Below are 17,032 nucleotides of genomic sequence, written 5' to 3'. Positions count from 1 at the left end.
TTACAGTACTGTCTTGCATTTGCCTGTGCGCCGGGGCGCACCGGGTCATCTAGTGAGATGAAATACTCCTTCACGGCTACGCAGGAGCTAGCCCCATTCCACACAGTACAGCTTCGTGCACGCACCGTACCTTTGTACCCGTCTGCTTAAATAAATAAAGCACCACGTGAGTACTATATATATCACCTAGTTCCACTGAGCAATGCAAACCAAAACGTACTCACTATTACAAGCGAAAGCAATTCGAGGAGAGCCTGATCAAAGATGGGCATCCCGAGGGCTTCGCTCCTTGCCATCCTCGGCTGCCTCTGCTTCTTTAGTCCTGTCCTCGGAGCTCGAGAGCTTAACGATGACTTGTCCATGGTCGCAAGGCACGAGAGTTGGATGGTGCAGTACGGCCGCGTGTACAAGGATGCTGCTGAGAAGGCACAGAGGTTCGAGATATTCAAGGCTAATACTCGATTCATCGAATCGTTCAACGCTGAGGGCCGCAAGTTCTGGCTCAACATCAACCAATTTGCGGACCTTAGCAATGATGAGTTTAAGGCAACCAAGACTAACAAGGGGTTTATTTCAAACAAGGGGAAGGTTCCTACAGGGTTTAGGTATGAAAATATGAGCCTTGATGCACTGCCAACAACGGTGGACTGGAGGACAAAGGGTGCAGTAACTCCCGTCAAAGATCAAGGCCAGTGTGGTAAGTACATTTAGGCTACAAGTGAGTTAGATATGAATCTTCTACATGAGAATGGTGTTAATAATTGTATATATCACAACAAAATTATTTGCAGGTTGTTGCTGGGCTTTTTCCGCTGTTGCTGCAACTGAGGGCATTGTCAAGATAAGTACCGGCACTCTTATCTCGCTCTCGGAGCAAGAATTGGTGGATTGTGATGTCCACGGGGAGGACCAGGGCTGCGAGGGTGGTCTCATGGATGATGCATTCAAGTTCATTATCAAGAATGGTGGCCTCACTAAGGAGTCCAGCTATCCATATTCCGCAGCAGATGGCAAGTGCAAGAGTGGATCTAGCAGTGCTGCAACTATTAAGAGCTATGAGGATGTGCCTACCAATGATGAGGGTGCCCTCATGAAGGCAGTGGCAAGCCAACCCGTGTCAGTAGCCGTGGATGGAGGCGACATGACATTCCAATTCTACTCCGGTGGCGTGATGACTGGTTCTTGTGGTACTGATTTGGACCATGGGATTGCAGCCATAGGGTATGGAACGACAACCGATGGTACAAAGTATTGGTTGCTGAAAAATTCTTGGGGCACAACATGGGGCGAGAATGGATTTTTAAGAATGGAAAAGGACATTGCTGACAAGAAGGGCATGTGCGGCCTTGCCATGGAGCCCTCCTACCCTACAGCTTAGTGAGACCACAAAATGCTACATATTCACACACATACATGAGATTGAATAAATGCATGTCTTTTCTTCTAGTGTTGTATATATGTCCATATGTAAATGCTTGTAAATTGTTTTACGCGAACTTATTATATGTATCTACACTTTTTATATACAACTGATGAGTCATGTTATGTTGAATGTAGTAGATGAAAGATATATTTGTGGTAGATGAGAAATTCCAAAAAAAGTATTTGTTGGATGTAAACATTATGAAGTAAATCTTGTTATCCTTGTATGCATAAGGAACTTCTGGAAAAACTTGTGTTACCAGAAGTAGTATCTTACACACAAATGATTGGAAACATAGATAAATAGCTACGAGACAATTCCTAAAAAATGTTAGTTCTCTGGTGGTTCATAAAGTTATTTGCTTGTCGAGAGAGAAAATTATCGGAAAGACTATCTTAAATATAAAACCATAATTAAATATCAAGTATACATGATATACATTATATTTTGTTCAGTAACAAGTATACAACTAGCCCAATCAACACAATTGTAGAGGGCGGTATGCTTCTTTATCCAAAAGTTATACATTCATATTGTTATTACTTAAGTTCAAACTATGGATTCCTACTCTCAAGTAAGATCCAACCTTTTATGTTTAGAAAAGGAATGTGTAATGACACAGGTAACCTGACAATCGCTAAATTGGTCACTGTGATCGAACCACCATCTGATTATTCACTTGTTATTGATTAGAAATTTGAGCCAACATATTTATCGGTGATAAATTAAAAGGGTCAAGCACTTAAAGTTGACAAAAAAAGTGTACAAAATGCAAGGGTAAAATGAGGCATATTTAGGCAGCGCATTTAGCCTCGTCCGCTTCAATTCTAAAAGTGGTTTAACATGCAAGGTTAATAAATGTCAATTCCATTCTAATGTTTGTTTATATCTATCAAGATGTTGATCTAATGACGATCTTCGGTAATGATTTTCTTTTAAATTTTTATTTGTCTTATCCAAAACAAGTCTAAAGGATCGAGAGATCTCATAACCAAGTCAAGATAGAGATGTAGATATCATCGAATTTAGATGGTGTAAGTTTTTGGCACAATTTTCTCCGGCAACGGCACGAGAAAATACGCAACAAAATTACACGTGTTTTCCACCTAGTTGGCACTCAAAGTGCAAGGTGATGCAGTAAGGGTGATTTTCCACACGAGGGTTACTCGAGGGTTTATATCGAACTCAGGGAATGAAGTGGTTCCATCTTCCTATCCCTTTCTAGCAACCTGTAATGTAAAAGAAAAAGGTTAAGGTTTGTGTCCTCAACTCCAGCAAAGTATTTGTCATGCACAACTATGTGAAGCAATACGAAACAAAGTAAAATATAACAAGTATGTAAAGTATTTTTGTATTTTCGTATTTAATAAGTACTGAAAATAAAAGTGCAAGTAGACCAAGTTTATAGTTTAAAATGGACAGAGGTTTATGGTTTCACTTGATCTCTCATAAACATGGTTGTATGAATAAAGCACTCAATAACAAGCAACAAGTGATAGAAAGCAATAATGTGTTTTTGATAAACATTCTCAAACATTTATATGAGGGTCACATCCTATCATAGAGATGATGCAAAAACATCTCACTAATACTCCCTTTATAGGAAAACTTTTCAAACCAAGATTAAGAATTAACAGACTATTGCCTTAAGAACTTTGAAATGAAGTGGATTACATATTGCCATCTTGAATGAACAAGGCCACCTAGATTGTCTACATAATCTTTTATCCATATTGAGTTAACCAATGTAAAGGTAAAAACCTTAATAGCATTCACTTACACACGCATATTACCAAGTTACTCCACACACACACACACGCACACGCACACGCGCGCGCACACACACACACACACACACACACACACACACACACACACACACACACACACACACACATATCATCCATGAACGAGGTTGCAATACATGCATCTATCAATTCATCAAGCACAAAAAAATCATTGCACCTCATTACTCCTCTCATAACAAAAGATCCACCAACATTACATATGTGATCACAATCATGTAGGCAGCTCATGTGATTCTTATTAGTGAATATCATAGGGGGAGATTTGATACAAGTTACTTCCACAAACCCATAGTCTAGGGGTAGGCTACTCCCTCTTAATCATGGTGGTGGCGGTGATGGTGTTGATGAAGGTGGATGTGTATTTATCTATTGATGATTGCCTCCTCCCAACTTCACTATCGTAGTCATATTTATAGTCAGCTTTAGGGCAAAACTAATCGTATGGTGTTGAAACTGAGGCAAAAGATTGCACAAGGGTCAAGGTGGTCCCATGGCGCGGCCAGGGGTGGGCCATGCGCCCTATATCCTGGCCAACGTGCCTCATGGTTCATCTCGTTCACTCATATATTGCTAAATCTTTAAAAACCCGACGTGGAAAAAGTGCTAGCTCCGTTTGATGTCTCACGGAGTCCCCGAAAGTCAAAATAAGAAAAACATGTTTTCCTGTGTATGATAGGGTAAAGAATGAATGAAAGGAAATTTTGTTGCAAATCCCCATAAATCAATGTAAAACAATTAAGGAATCTCACATAGCATCAAATATTATATAATATCATAACAATATCACCAAAGTTCATGGATACATTTTCAATGTATCACCGCACTAACTTCCGACGTAGATTGGGGGCGTGTATGAGTCTATTTTCGGGGGAGGGGGAGTAGACTTACCAGGACGGGAGCGCTCGGTTAAGATGCTCCACATGTCACTTTCAGTGCAGAAAGTGGCTAGCATGCGATCACATTATTCCTGGATGGATCATGTGTTGGGGAACACATATAGAAAACAAGAAAATTCCTACGAAAAAATAAAGATCATATGCGAGAGGGATGTAACAGATCATACCCTCGTAGATCGAACTAGTGGAAGTTGTCGATGACAAAGGTTGATGAAGACCTCCATGGTATCCACATGTACGGGAGAAGCTTCACCGCTTTGGCGTTTGATCAAGCACACCGTCGAAGCGGGAAACGTGTCAATGAAGATCCGCCAACGCTTCTGCAATCACCACCTAGATTGGATCTAGATGGTGGGTAGAGATCCTGGCAGCAATTCTGCGTCCAGAGAGAGAGAGAGAGAGAGAGAGAGAGAGAGAGAGAGAGAGAGAGAGAGAGAGAGGAGCACCTACGGTTTTTCTGAAACTAGGAGAACCTAGGGTTGTCATGCCCTAGGGTTGTGGTCGACATTGAGGAGGCGACGACGGCACAAGGGTGATGGTGGTGGCGCACAAGGCGGCGATGCGACTAGGGTTTTTGGTGCAGGAAGTGTCGGCCAAGGAGGGGAGCAAGGGATGCGACTTGGATGTCCTTGGGGCTCCCCTTGTCCTCATTTTATAGGTGTAAAAGGCCGTTGGGTCGGCCAAAGACCTTCCCCAAGTTTGAGGGAGTTCCGGTAGGATGTCGTCCACTAAAACCTATTAGAATTAGGACTCTTTTGCAAATTTCAAATTTGCCTTAGGAGGAAACTCCTTGCCCCTCAAGGAAACATGGATACATCTATTATGGAACCCTGCAGACTTCCTTAGACAGCTCGTTCTATCTCGTACACTTCGGAACCTTCCGATGATATTCCGGACCCTTCGGGTCCTTCCAAAACCTTCCATATATGACCAAAACCGTTCCGGACACTCCCGGGACCATTCGAACACTTATGGGATCATTCGAGACCTCACGAGAACCATTAATGCAATGTCTTGAAAAACTTGTAACCATGTTGAGATCAACGAAGCTAGCGATCTAGTAAAGAGTTCTTCCTCTTGTCTCTCTTCTTGCATACTGCCTTTGGTTGTGTTCTTGAGGAGAGCATCCGGAAGTTCTTCCCATCTAATCGCAAACCCTCCCCAGAATCCTCATACGTCCATTCGGCCCCAACTTAAGCCATCCTATGGCATGCTGCATCGTTCACCACGACGACGGTTGGCGCCCACACGTGGGGCATGAAGTGGCGCATCTCTGGAGTTCACATTCGGGCGGGCCTCCTTGGAGTTCGCCGGCGAGCGGACGGTGTACGCGCTTGTGCGAGGCTTCTACTCCATCGATTTCATCAACGACAACGCGGGCTGCTTCGCCAACGGCGGCATCTTCCCCAAGAACGGCCGCGTCATCGGGTTCGGCAGCCACCGCATCTGCTCCGGCACCGTCCACGTGCGCCGGCGCCTCTCGCCGGTGCTTGGTGGCACCGGGACCCGCCAAGATGGCTGCTGCCGGTCGCGCGCCGGCGGCGTCGAGGTAATGATGGCTGGTGTGGCTGGTGCGGGAAGGAGGTTGAGGGCGAGGGTGCTGGTCGCGCGGTTTCGACCCGTGCGGCTAAGCCCGCCGCCGGAGCGCGACGCGGGCGCGGCGGGAGCATCATCCGCGCCACCGGCAACGCCTCTCCAAACGGCGATGAACGCGGCGGCGACCCCCATCGCGCGGAGCATCGACCGGCGGCGGCTCAAGCGGAGGCTGGAGCGCAGGCGCCGAGGATGCTCGAGGGCGGCAAAGACGTCGTCAAGGGCGCGGCGCGAGCTGAACCTAGCCGTACGTGAGTATAACGCTGCCCATGGCTTTGCTTACGGTAGCGCTCATGCTTTGCTAGGATACTCGGAAAAACGGCTTAAGGCTCGCAATCTAGATCGGGATTTGCGTAAGGAAGTTCTTACCGGCAAGAGTACCTGCGCATACGTTAGCATTGTAGAGAAACCTAAGTACGGCGATCCGGATAAAACAATAAAAGCTGCTAAGGCTGCTGTAGATGCGTGTGATTACGCTTACCGGAGAGGCTGCGGCAAAGCAACAAGAGCGTGTCGGAGAGAGCTGCTAGATGCTTGTAGAAGCGACGGAACGTCGAGCGGCTCAGCTAAGGCTGAACAAGAAGCTGTAGCCTCGAAATCCGCAGCGTTCAACAAAGAATGCCGGAAGCAAGTCCCGAGGGCGAGGCCTCGTCCCCCATCCGGACGAGAAGAAAAGAAAAAGAAGTGAACGCACGGCAGATGAGCATGTATGATCCGGTCCTTGCCGGTAAACAAAAGCCGGGCAACACGATGCGGTAGAAAAAGCCAAGGGGCGGAAGCGAGGCTACGCCGAGAAGAAGGGTATGCCGGAAACAAACATGCCGGTAAACATGAAACCGGGCAAAACTATCCGGCTGCAAGGGCAGCGTATGATGAAGATGAGGAAGAGATGCCTCCACCAGAAGTGCACGGCAGGCAAGGGCCGCGGCTCGGAGCGTTACGATGAGGCCGATTCTAACAGGCCAGACGGCATACGGAACCCTTTGGGAGAACGCTTGGGAGAGAGATACTTACCGGAGCGGGATGCGAGGCACCGTGCTGGATAGAGTATACTTGTCGGGAAATGATCGAGGAGGAAGGTCCTCCTGGTCCAAAGTGCTTTGGCCCAAGAATCATGAGAGAAAAACCACCGATTCGCAACTTCACGTTGCCCACGTGACACAAAAACATACGATGGCACAACGAGGCGGAAGATTGGCTCGCGGATTACGTGACCGCGGTATACGTCGCGGAGGCGGAGGAACGATAACGGGAGGAGAAGCCGGCGTTGGGCCGTGAGGATCATCACCGTCGTTTACGGTTGGACCGGCAAGAATGCGGCTAAACAACTTGCGGCGAGGAAGCATAAATGGCTGGCTGGATTTTGAGGGAGGCTTTTGTGAGCAATTTCGGCAGGTACCTATCGGAGGCCAAACGGGCCGCGGCAACTTGCTCTGTGCTGCGGCGCCCGAGCGAAAGCAGGCCGGGGTTATCGGCCCGAGTGGAACACCATAAGGAACTCTTGCGAAGGAGTAATCGAGGCGCGAGCCATTGCTTGGTTCAGCGGTGGGTGCAAAAGAGGTTCGCGTTGTGGCAAAGGTACTGCGACTGAACATGCAGAGCAACGTTAGCGGGAGATGATACGTGTGGCGGATAACTATGCGTTGGGAGACCCAACGCGACGGCAATGCAACTCTGAACCGGAACGGCTACGCCAAGAGCAACACGGGACAACCGGAACAACAAGAAGGAGGGAAGATTTCCCGGATCGAAGGTATGGCCCGCCGGCAAGTTGCTGTCTCTGTACGGAGAGAAGGCGATGCCGGCGGCAGCCAGGAGGCAAAGAAGCCGGATCGCGGCCATGGGCGGGTCCAAAGAAACAATGGGTGGAAAAGAAACCACTGGGTCCGGAAAAGAAAGCGGCAAGAACCCGCAAAATACACCATGGAAGCCGCCATGGACCAACCTGCACGGTGGCACACACCGAATCCCGGCACACCGGTCAAACCATCCGACGAAGGATTGTACCTGGACCAAGTACTTGATGGAAAAAGGGGCGGTAAAAGATGCCCAAGGGCGAGGAGGCAATGCAATGATGCCACCACCGGACATGCCGCGGCGGCAGCGGATACGCCACCACCGCCGCTTACCGGGCCAAATGCTCTCTGGGGTGCGGCCAAGCCGAGCGGCGGTACCGGCAAGTTAGCCGGGTGGAACAAGATGGTAACCAGCTACCTCCACCGCCACCTTTAGGCCGGAATGTTTACGAAGACCCACATGTATCTGTGTTGTTTTTGTCACCGAGCCGACGGACAGGGCAAAGTCTACATCGCCGCTCCATGGAAGTAAATGCCGTGATGCCGAGCGGTGCCCAAATACATGCTCTGTGGTCCAACCGGGAAATTGCTTGGTCGATCAAGGATCACCCCAAGATCATGCCGAATCGGGTGGATATGCTCTTGTTGTGGACCCAATCATGAAAGGGCCACGAACTCGAGTGAAGTTCGAGCAAAGTGTCTGATAGACAATGGCAGTAGCATCAACATCATGTACAAGCATACCATGCATACGGCTGGGCATAACGAGAAAACATGCTTCGGCCGAACGCGCACAGCGTTCCATGGAATCGTCCCGGGTTTGTCCTGCGCACCGGTTGGAAAAGTCCGGGTGGACGTGGCATTTGGAGGACGTGACAATTGCCGGGTGGAAAATGCTGGAGTTTGAGGTGGTGGATCTAGGCAGGTCCCTACCATGCATTGTTGGGAAGACCGGCATTGGCGAGCTTTCATGGCCTCAACCCATACGGCTTACCTCAAGATGAAGATGCGGGACCTCGTGGACCACTAAGCTGTGGTGGGAAACTACAAGGTCTCGTTGGAAGCTTGACGTCTGCCGGATCGAACCCTAGCGGAATCGCGGTGATCGCGGAGGAAAAGAAAAGGATGCAAACGGTCATTGCGGCCAGCTCGATCCTCACGGCTGAGCTTAGCGGCAATGAGTGCAAGTGCGAGCGCTCCGGCATTCAAGCCAACAAATGAAACAAAGGACATTGTCTTGGATCCGAGCCTACCCGGAAGCGCACCGTTCGTATCGGTGCAGGCCTCGATCAAGCATAGGAAAGCGCGCTCGTCGGCTTCCTCCGTGAGAATCGGAATATCTTTGCCACAGTCAAGCTGAAGATTTGGTAGGTGTTCAGAGGAGGCTCGAGCTGAGCACTCCTTGAACGTTCGAAAAGATGCCAAGCCGGTGCGACAACCCTTGCGCGGATTCGGCGAAGATAGAAGAAAAGATAATAGGAGAAGAGGTAGCAAGCTTGCTTGTTGCCAAATTCATTGTGGAGGTCACGCACACGAGTGGGCGGCCAATCCGGTGATGGTTGAAAAGAAGAAAGATGAGAACACGGAGGCAAAAGCTCCCAAGGTGTGGCGCATGTGCATCGACTACACCAACCTCAACAAAGCTTGCCCAGAGACCCTTTCCCTTTGCCACGAATCGATCAAGTGATTGATTCAACCGTTGAGTGTGAGTTGTTGTCCTTCCTGGATGCCTATTCCGGTTTCCACCGAATTCCCTTGAAAAAGGAAGATCAAATAAAAACTGCGTTCATTACCCCTGCACGGGGCTTACTGCTATATCACTATGCCTTTTGGTTTGCTGCATGCGGTGCAGCGTACCGATGCGTATGCAAAAATGCTTGTTTGATCAAATCGGAAAGAATGTGCAAGTGTACGTGGATGACATCGTGATAAAAACTAAGGTAAAAGATACCCTGATCGATGATCTCCGGCAAACATTTGATAACCTAAGGAGGTTCCGGATGAAACTCAATCCGGCAAAATGTACTTTCGGTGTCCTGTAGGCAAGCTGCTGGGTTTCCTTGTCTCAGGCCGAGGCATTGAGGTCAATCCGGTAAAAATCCGGGCAATCGAAAGAATGACAATACCACAGGATTTGAAGGACATACAAAAGTTTACCGGAAGCTTGGCATCGCTAAGCCGGTTCATAAGCAGGTTGGGAGAAAAGGCCTTACCATTGTATGCCTTAATGAGAAAATGCGATAAATTCGTCTGGACCCCTCAGGCAGACGCAGCGTTCAAAGAGCTGAAAACAATGTTAGCTACCGCGCCAATATTGGCTTCGCCGTTGGAAAGAGAGCCCATGTTGTTATACATAGCAGCAACCAACCGGGTCGTGAGTGTTGTTGTGGTAGTAGAAAGAGAAGAGGAAGGAAAAACCGTCCAGAGGCCGGATACTACACGAGCGAGGTGCTCTCCCTCTCAAAGCAAAACTACCCGCACTTCCGGAAAATGACCTATGGCGTGTTTATGGCCGCCACAAAGCTCAAGCACTACTTCGAGGAACATCCTATGAAGGTGGTGAGTGAAGCACCCATCTCAGACATCATGTGCAACAAAGACGCCGGCGTCGGATTGCGAAATGGGCGATTCGAGATATCACCATACGTACTCGGTGTACGAAAGAAGAGATGCCATAAAATCACGAGGCTACGGCTGATTTCCTTGTTGATTGGGCGGAGATGCAATACAAACCGCCGGATCGGAAGATGAGAGTCTTTGGAAAATGCACTTTGATGGATCCAAGCTCAAGGAGGGTCTAGGTGCCGGTGTGGTGCTTACTTCACCAAAAGGAGATCACCTCCGGTATGTTTTGCAAGTACATTTCAGGGCATCGAACAATGTCGCTGAATATGAAGCTTTGATCCATGGGCTCAAGGTCGCAAAAGAAATCGGTGCTCACCGGATCATTTGCTATGGAGATTCGGATCTTGTGGTACAGCAGTGTTCCGGAGATTGGGATGCGAAAGATGCCAACATGGCCTCGTACCGGTTTCACGTGCAAAAGATTGCCGGATTCTTCGAAGGTTGTGAGTTTCACCATGTACCGCGTGCAGAAAATGAAGCTGCGGATGCTTTGTCCAAGATAGGCTCATCCAGACAAGAAATTCCTCCCGGAATAGCTACGCGCACTGAGAGTACCATCAATCAAGCCAAGTCCCGAGTCGGAATCAATTTTTGTTCCGAGTCACACATTGTGCCAATGGATATCGATGGAGGGAACCGGGGGCTCGCTCCGGCGAACCAGGGAGCCTGATTCCGACAAGCTCGGGAGGCCTGCAGTGCCTATCTCGGAAGAAACGATGCTTGGTGGATAGCATGGAGATAGATGCACCGGTGTTTTTGGTTCGAGAGATACCAACATGGGTTAAACCTATTAAGGAATTCCTGATCAGCGGCACCTTGCCGGGTGACGAAAATGAATCAAGGAGGATACGAGAGAAGGTCCAAAGCTTACACATTCATCAATGGTGAGGTGTACAAGAGAAGCGTTACCGGTGTCCTTCAAAGATGTGTGGAACCGGAGGAAGGGAAAGAAATGCTTGAGGAAATTCACCAAGGAGAATGTGGGCATCATGCTTCGTCAAGGGCGCTAGTAGCAAAAGTATTCCGGCATGGGTTCTATTGGCCCACTGCTTTGGAGAACGCGGAGGATTTGGTAAGAAAATGCAACGGGTGCCAGAGGTACGCCAAGCAAAATCATACCCCAGCATCCGGTTTAAAGACAATACCGCTGACATGGCCATTCGCTGTTTGGTGCCTGGACATGGTTGGCCCATTCAAGGCTGCAAGGAGCGACATGACTCACATCTTGGTCATGGTGGATAAGTTCACCAAATGGCTAGAAGTAAAACCTATCGCAAAGTGTGATGGGCATACGAGCTGTGAAATTCTTGAAGGATATCATCTTGCGGTATGGATACCCGCACGACATCATCAACGACAATGGAACCAACTTTGCTCAAGGGGAGTTCAAAAGGTTACGTGAGGATAAGAATATCCGGTTGGATTTGTGCTCAGTGGCACACCCACAAGGCAACGGCCAAGTGGAAAGAATGAATGCTTTAGTACTCTCCGGTATCAAACCCAGACTCATTGACGCAGTGGAAAGAGCACCGGGGTGTTGGCTTGATGAGATACCATCAGTGTTGTGGAGCATAAGAACAACCCCAAACCGGTCTACCGGATACACTCCCTTCTTCATGGTTTATGGAGCGAAGCGGTGATACCAACCGACATCATCCATGACTCACCAAGAGTACTGACTCTATCTCGAGCAAGAGGTCAAAGAGGCCGGAGAAAATGATGTGGACTTGCTAGAAGAAGCAAGAGAGCTAGCGTTGGCAAGAACGAGCCATTTATCGGCAAAACCTAAGACGCTATCATGACCAGGAAAGTCAATCCAAGAGTTTTCGGGAAGGAGATCTTGTGCTTCGCCTAGTGCGGCGCAGCAGAAGGCCGGCATAAGCTCTTGCCACCTTGGGAAGGTCCCTTCATTGTAAGCAAGGTGCTTCACAATGATGCATACTACCTAATTGATGCACGGGAGTGGAAAAAAGGAAAGGCGGACAAGTCGGAGAGGAGAGCAAGCGTCCATGGAACATAGCTCAGTTGCGTCCTTTCTACTCTTGAAGTGGTGGTGTAAGAAGTTCCTTTTTGTACCTTATATGCTATGAATAAAAGATGTCGGAACCCCAAATGAGTCTCGGGGACTACCCCAACTTAAGTTGCATGTAACTTGTCTATTTTTCGGTTTACGGTTGCTTATTGAATGTTTTCTTTCCGGTTTAGTAGTGTAGCTAAATCCTACCGGAGTCTTCGACTCTGTACTGTCTGTCATAAACCGGCTTCATGGCAAGCAAGATAAACCGGTAGGGGATAAGCACATGAGCTGCGGAGAGGAGAGCGAGGAAAGAACAATCACGAAAAATTTAACTAACCCGGCCAAACCGGTTTTTGCAAAAATTTCAAAGTTATTTCTAAGTTCAAAGAGATGTTTGTTTGGTGAAAGAACCTTGTGCTCATACGCCAAAGAATGCCCGGAGAAGGCGGGCGAGCCAAGGCAAAAGAACCAAGTATGCATCAAATTGGATGCGGAAACAATTGGGAAATCTTTGCGGTACGGGATAAAAAGCAAAACCAAAAGCAAATGTGCTAAAGCAAACTCAAGATAATTAGCTACCGGTATAACCTACGAGCGAGAAAATGTTGTACCACAACCACAAGCAAACTTAAGTTTTACATCATAGACCCCGGCATTCGGAGGCGAAATTTAACAAACATTGTTTTTAAGGCAAGCGGGGCAAACGGATAAGTCTCGGGCAAATAGTTGATAAGAGGTCATCGGGCAGCGGGGCGTCGGGTGGAGCGTCACCGGCCCGGCATCTTCGGGAGGACCCGGCGCCGGCTCGGGAGCTTCGGCGGCACGTCCCGGCGGCTTCACCTTCATCTCCCTCGTCTTCTTCTTCCTCATCGGCGAGGTAGTCTTTGACACCGGGAGGGGGTGGGATGAAGGTGCGGACCTCGGCATACTCAGCAAGCCGGTATGCACGGTCCTGCCGCTTCGCGATGAGCGCGGGTGCGTGTCCGTGGGAGCATCCGCGCGCACGCCACGAAGAGCGTCCGAGGTCAAGAGCGGGGTACCATGAGCACGCGGAGCGCGGCGCCGTGTCGGCTCCGGCACGAGCCGCGAGCATTGCCACTCGCGGATCCGGTGCCGGCATCTTTGAGCCGGTCGGCGGTGAGCGTCATGTTCTCCGGCAGCTCCTCCTCGAGGCCATAACACCTTGAAGATGCGGATGGCGGCGGTTGGCGGGTCGACAAGGAGCCGGTCGACGCGGCGCATATGTTGAACCCGCGGCGAGAGGGCGACAAGATAGTCGTACCCGTCCCGGTGCGCATCCATGTTGGGAAACTCCCGCGCAATCCGATCCTCCCTCACCTTCTTCACGGCATAGGCACGGGATTCCGGAAAGTGCTCTACAGGAAGAAAGAAAAAACATAAACACAAGACACCGGAAAAGAGTATGTCGGAAAAGAAAGGAACAAAGATATATCTTCAAAAGGAAAAAAGCTTGTAGACAAAAGGAGGGACAAGGCAAGACTTACGGAGAGCTAGCGCATCTATTTTCATAACCAACCGATCGTACTCCCGGTGATCGGTGGTCATGGTATCAATAAGGCGCTCCGCTGCTTTCCGCGCCTTCCTTTCCTCCTCCGGTTCTGCCGTCAAGACGGTGTTGGCGTTCGTGGAGTCCTCCACAACCTCCGCCGACCGGCCTCCGTGCTGCAACCCGGGCATCCTTCAAAGCTTGCTCATCTTGAAGCGCGGCTTGTATGGCCTGCTCCTTGAGCTCCCCAAGGCGGTCTTCGGGCCTCCGGCGCTCGTTGTGCTCCTTGAGAAGCTGCTCCTTCTCGCCTAGGTACCGGAAAGAAAAGTCTTAGCAAGAAACACTAAATCGAATGAAAAAAGGAAAGGTCGGCGAGAAAAAGAAAGAATGGTACCTTGAAGCTTGGCAACCTGGGCCTTCGGGGCCTCGAGGCTAGCTTCGGAACAAGCTGTTAAACAGAAAGTGCATAAATATCAAGGAAAGAAACATTCCGGAGAAAAGATGCCGGAGGGAAAAAGAAACGAACCTTGGCAGTGGCTATGAGCCTCAGCAAGCTCCCGATGCTCCCACAAAAGCTCCAAGAAGAGTTGCTTCCGGGTGTCAGCAGTGCTCTGTTCAAAGGAAAGTAGTTGTGAGAAAGAAAACAAAGTTCTTAACCCGAAACTCGGGAGCGGCGAGTGCCGGTTTTGCGCTAAGTTTTTAGCTAAGTTTTGCGCTAAGAACAAGGTTCTTAACCCGAAACTCGGGGACTGGCAGTGCCGGTTTTGCGCTAAGTTTTTGAGCTAAGTTTTACGCTAGAGAACAAGGTTCTTAACCCGAAACTCGGGGACTGGCAGTGCCGGTTTCACGCTAAGGTTTAAGTTAAAGTTTTGCGCCAAGAGCTGCGCTCTCACCACAAAACTCGGGGACTGGGAGAATAGATAAGATCTGGAAAGAGAAGGAAACCGGCATCAACAGAAATTATGAAAGAGGTTTAGCGAGAACTTACCACCACATTGTTGGTAGCATCGTACCAAGCAACTGTCGAACTCTTTCACGGCGCGTTTAACACGCGTGAAGTGTTCTTCGTGGACCGAGCCCCGGCGGGATCCGGCGCGAGGAAGGCGGTCCTTCCCCGAGGCCGCGGGTTGAGGCGAGAGATATCCGCCTCGTTCCACTCCGGGCATAGGGGAGGAGATGCCCCAGGTCCTTGCCCGCGCGCTTCGGTTCAACGATCCGACCTAGGAGGCCGGTGGGCTTGTCTGTGCGGCGAGCGCGGCGGGGCTGACGTGCGGCACCACATCTCACGAACCACCGAGAGGTGCCGCCCTCCACGGCCTTGCCGCGGGAAGCCCGGGCTTTAGATAAGTGGTGATCTTGGGGGTCTTGGACGGCACCGGCTGCTTGGCCACGGAAGATCCTTGGCTGGGCGGCGGTGTCGGCGTGGCCTCAGGAGGAGGAATAAAGACCGGCGCGGAAGCATCCGGCGCGGTAGGAGCGGCGAGCCTGGGGCCGGCGAGGAAGTCCGGCGACGGCGAGGCGAAGAACAGCTTGAGGAAACACAAATGCTGCGGGCGCGGTGAAGTTGCAGCAAAGGATCTCTGCGCGGCGAGGTCCGGCGGAACGAAGGAAGTAAGTTCGCCGGGCGACGGGCTCGAACAAGCGGCGGCGACGGAGAATGGCAAAGGCACGGAGGCGATGAACTCGCGCGCGGGGAAGTGGAGAATGCGAAGAAGATGAAAGAGGAACGGCGGTTGCGCTTATAAAGAAGGAGGGAAGTGGGCTGGAAACCGCTGGGCCGCGGCGGTTCGCCTCGCGGCCCAAGGCGGTTTGCACCATGGGCCGCCACGTGTCGAAGGGATACACGCGAAAAAACATAAGGCCACACGGGGGCACACAGAGATGCTGGAACGGCTAGTGGGATCCGCTGCGGTGCATTAAATGAGCGCGCGGGAGTCGAAGCGAAATGACAAGCGACAACGGCGCGTCGATCACGGTGCGCATGTCTCCGTCGGGCGTGGGGCCGAGATATTCTCGACTTCGCCGAGGAAGCGTTTAATGGTTAAGATACCGGAAGATAAGATACCGAGGTATGACTTGCAAAGAAAAGATGAGGAGGATCCGGGCAAAGATGCCGGGATCCGAGCGTGACAGCCGGATGAATCAAACCGGTATCACAGACATAAGAACCTGGCATGGTCTGTTGGATAGGATCCGTCAGACTATACCAGCTTCGGGGACTAATGTTGGGGGGATGACCCCCGGTATGCCAAAGGCATGCCAAGCCGGATGGTTTGAGCCATCAGGATACCGGTTAGATATTCATACCGGAGTCTAAGATAGGCGTTTGGCTGAACAGGCTAAGCCGGTATCCTCATAAGGGGATACCGGAACCGAGTAGAAAAGGTGCCGGGCCACCGGAAGGAAGGGCTTGTCGGCGGGACCGGTCAAAGATTCTCTCCCGAGCTAGAAGACAAAGATGAGCTAAGCAAAGTAGCTTTTGACGAAGGGCTGACGATAAAGAGAAGAGTGACGGTCAAAGAAGCCGGAGGACGTCAGCGCCCCTGATTAAAGAGGAATCCGGTGTCGGCTATGATTAAAGTAGCTTTGTAAAGTAGTTTGTCCAGTCAAAGATGCCATTAGGGTTTCTTGCCTTGTAAGCCACCCTCTCCCCTATATAAGGAGAGGGGGCAGCCCTTCTTCACGGGCACGTAGCGAGACCGTAGAGAGATCTGTGTACTGAAAAACTTGTAACCATGTTGAGATCAACGAAGCTAGCGATCTAGTAAAGAGTTCTTCCTCTTGTCTCTCTTCTTGCATACCTGCCTTTGGTTGTGTTCTTGAGGAGAGCATCCGGAAGTTCTTCCCATCTAATCGCAAACCCTCCCCCGAATCCTCATACGTCCATTCGGCCCCAACTTAAGCCATCCTATGGCATCTGCTCGTTCACCACGACGACAGGCGAGGTCCTTCATGGGCGGCGAAGGTGGGCGGCGGGTCTGGTGGTGGTGGCTTTGGATACATCACCCGGATCATGGCGGGGAAGCGGTGGTGTGGCGGATCTTGGCGGGGAGGAAGGGCGGCAGCGGGATCGGGCAGCGGTGGCAAGGTACATGGTCGCGAGGCGGCGGCATTGAGGCTCGGCCAGGCTTTCCTGGCGGGAAGCAGCCGGCCGTCTCCGTGTCGTGGGCGTGCGTAGTCGCTATCCCGATGGCTGCTGGCCTCCACCGGCCGGGTTGGAGGAGGAAGATGGACCGTGGTTCCCAGCCATGGCGGCGGCGTGGGGGCCGGCCGTTCCGGCTTCCATGGTGGTGGTCCTAGGGTTCTTTTTTCGCGAAGATGAAGACGTTCCGGATGCCGATCTTTCTTCATCTAGCCGGAGTGATGA

At 50.5% G+C, this 17,032-nt stretch overlaps 1 protein-coding gene across 1 annotated transcript; it reads left to right on the top strand.

Annotated features, from left to right (window-relative positions):
• Positions 1 to 259: 259 nt before the first annotated feature.
• On the top strand, positions 260 to 1,378 carry LOC124678255 (senescence-specific cysteine protease SAG39-like). Its single transcript, XM_047214173.1, has 2 exons — positions 260 to 697; positions 792 to 1,378. The coding sequence occupies exons 1-2, from the start codon at positions 265 to 267 to the stop codon at positions 1,376 to 1,378; spliced, it is 1,020 nt and encodes a 339-aa protein (XP_047070129.1). The 5' UTR covers positions 260 to 264.
• The last annotated feature ends 15,654 nt before the right edge of the window (positions 1,379 to 17,032 follow it).

Source organism: Lolium rigidum, chromosome 7 (genome assembly GCF_022539505.1).
Source record: "Lolium rigidum isolate FL_2022 chromosome 7, APGP_CSIRO_Lrig_0.1, whole genome shotgun sequence".
Classification (NCBI taxonomy): domain Eukaryota; kingdom Viridiplantae; phylum Streptophyta; class Magnoliopsida; order Poales; family Poaceae; genus Lolium; species Lolium rigidum.
The sequence above is the reverse complement of the archived record's forward strand: the minus strand, read 5'-3'. Positions and strand labels throughout refer to the sequence as shown.

Excerpts from the sequence above, each read along its gene's own strand:
- LOC124678255 (XM_047214173.1), top strand. The coding sequence starts at position 265 with ATGGGCATCCCGAGGGCTTCGCTCCTTGCCATCCTCGGCTGCCTCTGC. Across the intron at positions 698-791 it reads CAAAGATCAAGGCCAGTGTG|GTTGTTGCTGGGCTTTTTCC; the intron begins GTAAGTACATTT and ends AATTATTTGCAG.